The 8408-nt window shown below is 38.8% G+C and overlaps 1 protein-coding gene across 1 annotated transcript; it reads right to left on the reverse strand.

Annotated features, from left to right (window-relative positions):
- Positions 1-3825: 3825 nt before the first annotated feature.
- Positions 3826-7564, reverse strand: LOC115765270 (chitinase-like protein Idgf4). The gene is made up of 4 exons (XM_030708760.1): positions 7472-7564; positions 6952-7078; positions 4649-5209; positions 3826-4590 (listed from the first exon to the last, which is right to left on the reverse strand). The coding sequence occupies exons 1-4, from the start codon at positions 7484-7486 to the stop codon at positions 3941-3943; spliced, it is 1353 nt and encodes a 450-aa protein (XP_030564620.1). The 5' UTR covers positions 7487-7564; the 3' UTR covers positions 3826-3940.
- Positions 7565-8408: the final 844 nt, after the last annotated feature.

An 8408-nucleotide genomic window follows, 5' to 3' on the forward strand; every position in this document is an offset into this window, starting at 1 on the left:
CTTATACCCATTTTTAATGGGTTCAGGGTATAAAAACAAGCGAGCTTTCTAGTCGGGAGGTTCCGACTTAGGCACACCCTGAACCCGCTCTAAGCATTAATTTTTTCCATATCTTAGTCCAATTGATATGAAATTTTCCCGCCAAAAAAATTCCACCCAAATGTGTGGAAATGCCAATCCGCTTGGATCTGCTTTATAGACGAGTTTTGTCTCACCTCACGGAAAGTTGTGAGAAGATAATCAAAACGTAAAATATTCTTAATATGCATGTGCTAGCTCCTATAACTTTTGAGCTATGCTTAAGAAACCAAGTTTCAAAATCGTTTTCTATATTTACAATTAAAATGGGGCGAGATATCGATCGTTCTTCGTATGGTATACGAGAATAATTATTAAAATTTTCAAATCTGTAGTTTCTGCAGCTTCTGAGATAAACGCTTTTATACAAACAGTTATCAAGAAAAGATGCTTAAAAAACTTAAAAGAATGTCTATGGTGTACAAATAAATAATTGTACGTATGAATGTAAGTTCTGTAGGATATGCAATCGTCTTCTTTTGCAGTAGCCAGGCGCTCTTGCCTTCCGCCAGAATTTGGCAAAGCCCATTCGTTTCCAAAGTTGAATTGGAAAAACAGCCCAGAGTTGTTTTTAATTAAGCACATATTTGATTGGGCTGTTGCCGTTTAAAATCGAATTAGAGACTTAATGTTTTTTCAACAACTTCTCTTCAGTAATTCTTGCAGAATATCTACTTTGGGACTACCAATATAATTAATTACTTTTGTTATTAGCTCCATCTGAGAACTACTGCAATTCGGGACTGCACCCTACTATTAAAATCTAAAATAAACGAGAACTATACATATATTTTATATAATGATTCATTACTGCCCACTTAACCAATGTTCCCTTGTAAACATGCCACGCAATCTAAATATGTATGTGTATTCCATCGAGAAAGAAAACATCTATGGTAAGCTTCCAAGAGGTGAAAAAGTTGCGGTTTTGATTTTTTGAGCCTCCTCAACCACTTATTGAAGAATTGATGTTTCTACTAGCCATATAAGATCGAAGTTACGTCCACAATAACATAAATGTGTATGTATTTACAAATGCACGTCATTGCACGTCACATGTCACATGTACGATTGTGAGGACATTTAATTTTGGCCATTTACCATTCAGAATCGGTATCATGCAACATGTAAGGTTAACGACTGCGAGAACATTCAATGTTTGCCTATTGACCATTCAGAATTGGTGTCAAGGCTAAAATATACTCGTATAGCGATAGGATTTCTCTGGATTCCTTTGGTATATTGCACGTGGTCTAGCCATAAAATGTTTATCCTTAGCTGGTAACGGTTTTGGGTCTGCTTTTGGGTTTTTTGTGGGTCAGGTGCTGACACAGCAACGCACACATGATGCTACCTTAGTGGGCCATTTGTAGACATGTTCAGTAATCATCTGTAAGTATCAGTGTAAGTATCCATATGTGTATCTGCCAATCTCTCTATGGCTATTGGTGCTGAATGTAATCGGTATGAACTTCATGGAATGTGACTACATCATCAATATGCGTGCTGCGACTGACAAAAACAGCAATGACGACTCGATGACTAGGCCCCAACTTAAATGTGTGCTCAAATTGCTGCGATAATTGTTAGCAGGTTGGGTGTGCTAACTTAAACCGATAAGCAATGCTCATGTGCCACGTCAAAATCGGCTGGTGCGCAATTAACAAGTTGACATCGCGTCCCTTTACAACCCTCGGCTGGGGCGTGGCATTTTGCACGGCAACTTGTTATTTTCAGTCTGACTAATTGCATGCGTGCAAACGAGTGACAACAGCAACAACAATGACAACTGCAATGTCGTCTGCCACCGTCATTTTGGTCAACATGCAGCAGGAACATGAACAGTAGCAGCATCATCAGTAACACCAGCCCCAGGGTAATAGTGGCTGGGAGCTGAGATGGCTGGTAACGTCGCTAGCTCAACGCAGACGTAAGATTTATGTTGTTTCTGATGGTATTGGTGTTGGTGTTGTTGTTGGTGTTGGTGTTACCAATGATACCCTAACAGGAACATTGCCAAGTGCAAGCCGTTCTTCGAACTGAGAACTAAATCAACGGCACCCAGTTGTGTACAGAACTAGCCCATATTCGGACAGACACATTTCCGGGCAGTACTGCGTATGCCTGATGCTGTCCTGGACTCTAAAATATACTTTGTGTGCGTCAGTGTTATGGTTTTGAGGTTGCATTTTGCAATTTTGCAAATGATAAAGTGATCCAAAGAGCAGTGCGGGCAGTAAAGGGCGGCGGAGGGGTGTGTTTGCGTCTAGTGGTTGTCAGCAACGGCAACGCGAATGGTTCAAGTGGGCCCAGCGTGACCGCTACACAAAAGATGAATGAGACATTGGACGATTTTGCTGCTACGGCTGTTGCTAGGTGCCTTTTCCGGCACGGGCATGAGCAACAATAGCAGCACCAACACAAATATTGCACATAAAACAATCAACGGCAACTGCAGGCTGACACAATCGCCGGAAGAAATGCAGAAATGAAGTCACAGCCAGAGCAATGGAACATTATGCACTGATTTTCTCCCAGTCTATTTACTATTTTGTCACACTCTGAAATCGCTGCTCATTGAAGCTGTTTCATATTCAGTACGAGTGCTACTTATTCCATCCATTATTAATAAAACCCACTTTGATGTAAAGCATTTACATCTTGCATATTAACGCTAACCATACAACATATAGATGGGGCAGCTAGAACAGACAAAGGTTGCCACTCATAGTTCTCATAGTAAATGTTAATTATTATTATTATCATTATATTGTATTATATTATTATTGTTATTATTATTATTATTATTATTATTATTATTATTATTATTATTATTATTATTATTATTATTATTATTATTATTATTATTATGATTATAATTATTATTATTATTATTAATATTATTATTATTATTATTATTATTATTATTATTATTATTATTATTATTATTGTTAATGTGTGATATCTGATATATATGTTGAAATTCACCTATTCTCGAATCAGCAAACAAATCGATCTGGCCTTGTTTGTCCGACTGCCTGTATGTATGAACGTATCAATCTCACTCAGTACGATTTTGTCTCAAATTATTGATAGCTTGCATAGTTTCCATGCGATCAAAAAGTAACGATATCAAGATCCTGTTTTCGGAGCTTTTGGGCTTATCAGCTAGAGTCGCCAAATCTGATACGTAGCTTCAAGTACACTTCGTTTTTTTTTATGTCTTATTTATTTTCTAGAAAAAAAGGATCAGACATTAACATGTGTGATTCTGTGTATTTGTATGCGAAAAAAAACTAGAATGCTTGTAGCAGGTACTCTGTGTGAGTTTCAGTGAATCGGGAAATTAACTCTTTCTCCTGGCTGACTGGATCGTGATCAACGCACAGCCCAAGCCATAAGAGCTAGCAAGCTGAAATTTTTACTGTAGTTGATAAATTTTCCATGTGGAAAAATCACGAAAAAAAAAATGCTATAGGAAACTTATTTGTTTATTATCAAATCGGTCTCAAACTCATTTTCAAAAATCATTGTTAAAATTTATTTGAACCTTAGTAGAAAATCCGAGTCAAAGAACAAAAGTCAACGATGCCGCTCTGTTACACCAAGCATATGGATCAGATGAATGGAATCATTAGATGATTTTGGTCTCTAAAAGCATGGGCCATCGCCCAACAAGCTTTACCGATCCGAGCGAACACGAATATGTGCGACCTTACGCAGAGTACTTACTTATCTTGAAAACTTTGTGTCAACGATTGTACATGGGTACATAGGTTTATTATGGATTAGTCAGAATAAAAACAGATACATATAATCGAAGTCATAAAAACGGGTTACATATTTGGGGGAATGTGACCGCTTATAGCTTATACTTGATGGCGCGTAGAATAGGGTACTTTTCGTTGCCAGTGCAGCCACCGCGGAAGTCATCAAAACTGAGGTCAACAAGGGCTACGCCTCCCAGTCCCTTGCTCTTTACGTAGGAGGCCTTGATAGCTGCTGTATCGGGATCCTCATATCCTACCCATAGCCCATTTTCATCCTTGTCGTCGGCTGAGCGGTAAGCGTAGCTTCCAAATCGCTTAGTGGGATCGCCCACTTTACGGAGTGGTCCATCAGCGCCTTTAAGATGTTGGTTGGCTTGGTTGGGTAGCTTGGCACATACCTCTGGCCAGCTGTAAAAGCCAGCAGTTTGAGTTTGAACACCAGCGGGGCCGACATTATCGGCATCGGATACAGGCGGTAGGCCAGTCAGGCCGGAATCTTTTGTAAGCTTCCAGACGCGTCCGTATGTAGGGATGCCTACATTGATTTTCGAGGCGGGCGCATGGTTGTTCAGCCAGTACTGCACTTGGAAGTTTATGTTATGCTCGGGGTTGCGCTCGTTTAGCTCGTAGATAGGCGCCGGGAAATCAGCTACCTCTGGATTACGCACGGGGGTCTGAAAGTCATAGGCGTGTAGATTGACATAATCCAGATTGTTGATCAAAGCGGGCACATCATAGAACACTGCGTCGATTACAGAATTAAAGTTAAGCTCCTTAGACAAGAGTCCAAAAAAACTTACGTGATGAGTTCACATTGGGCAGTACACTAAGGCCCAGCAGATATCCATCCGGTCGGAAAGCGTTTTTCAACTCACGCACCAGTGCCGTAAATTCCTCCTTGTGCTCCTCAGCCTTTTCATCGACTACATGATCGCCGGAAAAGATCTTCTTGAAGCCTTTCCAGAATGTGCCAATGCCGCTGTGCACCTTCTTGGGTTTGTTCTTAGGGAACTGCCAGGCCAGATCAAGACCGTCAAAGCCATAGGTCTTAACCAGTGAGTGGGCGCTATTGATGAATGGAATGCGAGCGTTGCTGCTCTCCAGCAGTGTCAGATACTTCGAGCTTTCCTCGTCGGTAACATCTTTGTCGCCACCAACGCTAAGAAGAACTTTCAACGCTGGGTACTTCTTCTTTAGACCAGTCACAGAGCGGTACAGGCTGCTGCCTAGATCCAGATCGAGTTTTTCGTTGGTACTAACAAGTTTATTGCTGCTGGGATTTATGCCAGCATAACCGTAGATCAAGTGTGTGCAAAACTGCATTGCCGGCTCCAAATCGTTAAGAGTAAGCTTGGAAAGCCCTGTGTGAAAACGAGACAGCACGAATAATGAAAAAGAAAGAGAGAGATTGACAAGTATCTTAGTTTGAGCACTGCCCAAGAAAAATCGCATTGCCGTAGCGAATATCCAATTAACAAAAGTTTAGCTTAATTGCGACATCGTCAAAAGTGTGTCACATGATTTTCAATTAACAAACACAGCTACAACAGGCGTCAACTTGTATGGGCTGTATTCAGTTCACACTCTACTTGAGAGTTTAGCTCGCTGATCTTATGCCCACGACTGCTGAATGTTATTCACTTAATTGGTGCCCTTGTTGTTTTAAACCCTTGTAGAGGGTATTGCAATTATATGTATAACGCTTAAAAGAAGACATCTACGACCTCATAAAGTAGATAGTATAAATTCTTGATCAGAATCAACAGCTGACTTGCTATAGCCATGTCCGTCAGTCCGTCTCTATTCAAACTACTCTCTCAATTTTAAAGCTATTTCCTGTTTCGGGAAGTACAGTTGTCGGAATCTGCCGGATCGGATCACAATATCATATAACTGTCATATGAAGGGTAGTTCGCAAAATAAAGGTCTTGAACAAATAACTTTTTTGTTTACAAATGCTATGCTCCTTATATCCAAATATTCCTGATTTATGTTTATTATGCAAGAGTCTATATATGTAACTTCAAGTCTTTAGATTTACAACCTGTCATAAATCGACTCAAGCTGTCAATCTCATTTTGTTCAATGTTAACTACATTTTCCCTATATGTTTTTTTTTTTTTACCAATTTTCAACTTAGAGTTCTTGGTATCAAAATACTTTTTCTAATACGCTTTTTAACAGAATAGATATATGGAAAATATATTATACTGCAAATAAACGTTGCGAAATAAATGGTTACAATTAGTTTAGATTTATTTCAAATTCTAGAACAAATGAGTTTATGTAACCATTTTTTAATTTAACACCCCTTTTCCGATTTGCATTTGTAACATAGTCACTAAGTAAACAATTATGAAGAGTAAATATACTCAAACAATTTATCAGCGCACTCGAAAGTATAACGTAAGTATATACATACGCTTGCCTAATAAATAAAAGGGATGAGAGACGCGTTAATTGATATTGCTCTTAAACAAGCATCTTAGGTACACGCTGCAAATCCGTGATAACCTTTTCAACTGCTTTCTAAAAATATCACAGCTCACAACTCATAACAATAAGAACAAATAAAACTTGCCAAGTCGCGGTTACTCGGCGAACAGACACTCTGGATACAGGTCTGAATTGCCTTTACTCATAGCAGCTGGGATGATGCTCTCGTGTGCTCTACGTTCTGTAAAATCTTGTATACTCTATCTTTCTGTTCCACTTGCTGACCATCTATCTGGTCACCTGTCCATACAAACGCAAACTTTTCTCCGTTAATGAAAAAAGAGATTCTATATACGACAGCAAATCTTACTCGTTATTCTCTGAACTCATTGAAATTGGGTAAATACCGTTTTTTTTCAGATGTATGTAAGAGGCAGAAAAAGCATCTGCTATCCCTACCCAATGGGATATGTATACCCAACGACGACTTAGTCGGTTAAGCCATGTACATCTGTATGAACACCTGACGGACCCCCGCACCGAAACTATGAAAGCTAGATACAATAAATAGAATACTCATTCTTTTTACCTAGGCTGACTTTTATTTTCCTCTAGTATATTGAATACGCTAACATTATTACTTAATACGATAACCACTTTCTCTTACCTTCCCTGATGAAACTGGCGCCATCGTAGTAGCATAGCAGATGAGAGGAGCCTGCAGCTGCGTTAGTTTGACCAATTGTCAGAATGCCCAGGAGCACGGGGAGCAGGGCAAAGAGCTTCATGTTTTGCTGTAATCAGAAAAATACAAACAAAACGCAAGAGTGAGTAAGCCGCAATTACCGTAATTGAAGGAACCAAACATTAAGAAACGCCAGTTAAATGCCGGATGCATGCTATGACTCAGAAATGTGTTACAATTTTGAGAAAAATTGCCAAGCAGTCTCGCTTATCATAACGACACAAAAAGCTCGTAGTTAACAGCCGAAAATTAGATATAACGCTCGCCATACAAGCTGTCAACAGCACTTATAATCTAGTCGTGTAATAATATTATGAAAAAAAGAAGAAACTCTCACAAAAACAAAAAATTAAAAAATGAATACTTTTTTGCCTATGTACATGCATATATACACCAAGAGATTTGGTATTTATATGTATATTGAAATCGTTTCACTACTAACTTGTTGTGCTCGCATTGAATGTTTATTTGAAACTGTGCCCAGCTCGAGGTGAGACAAACTTAAAGTGAACTCGATGAGAATACGGTAGAAGCAAAACTGTGACTGAAACTGAAATAAGGTAAAGACGACAGCAGCAGCAAAAGCAACAACGAGCAACGACAACAATGAGAAGCACAAAAAGCAACACAAAAGCTGTGCGAACGAAATGAGAATGAAACGCGACTTGAAAATGAAATCGGAAAGTGGGCGATAAAAATCAACAAAACAGAGCAACAAAGCTTCAACCGAGGTTCGATTAAAACACTGTCGCTATACATACATACATACATACATACATACATCACTTCGCACTTATGTACGCACACACATACATATAAAGATGCAATTTTACGTGCTATATTAAGTTTGTTCGAATATGTATATGAATGTAGGTCTAAGGTTATCCATGTGTGCATATGTATATCGCATGATATCATCTAATAACGAATAATAAAAATATACTATGCATATGCTTACACGCATAAATGTACATCTGAACATGTAAGACCATACGCATACCTATATAAACTAGTTAGCTCTAGTCAAGAGGGACTGACCGGCAGATACCCTCTATTAGCTCCCGTAACATCTGAGTGTATTTCCTTTAGCGCCTGGAGATTTAACATATTGCACGTAGATCCTTCTAATGCACAAACAGAACGAATTCATTTAAGGTAGGTATTTTTAGAGGTATAATGTGGATTTCGGTATAAAAACACACATAATATGCAACAAAAAACACCTATAATATAATACTTAGCAAAGAAGAAGCACAGTCGTTACGTAAAGTGCTCAGCTTGCGACGTTGGTTCTTATAAGTGTGTGAACAAATGTGTGTGTTTTGAATAAAAGGAAGCTAACAACTTTGTAACGATAGCTTTAAATAAGCTTAATCTAC

The sequence above is a fragment of the Drosophila novamexicana genome, unplaced genomic scaffold, assembly GCF_003285875.2.
Source record: "Drosophila novamexicana strain 15010-1031.04,08,12 unplaced genomic scaffold, DnovRS2.1 tig00000960-arrow-arrow-pilon, whole genome shotgun sequence".
Lineage (NCBI taxonomy): Eukaryota > Metazoa > Arthropoda > Insecta > Diptera > Drosophilidae > Drosophila > Drosophila novamexicana.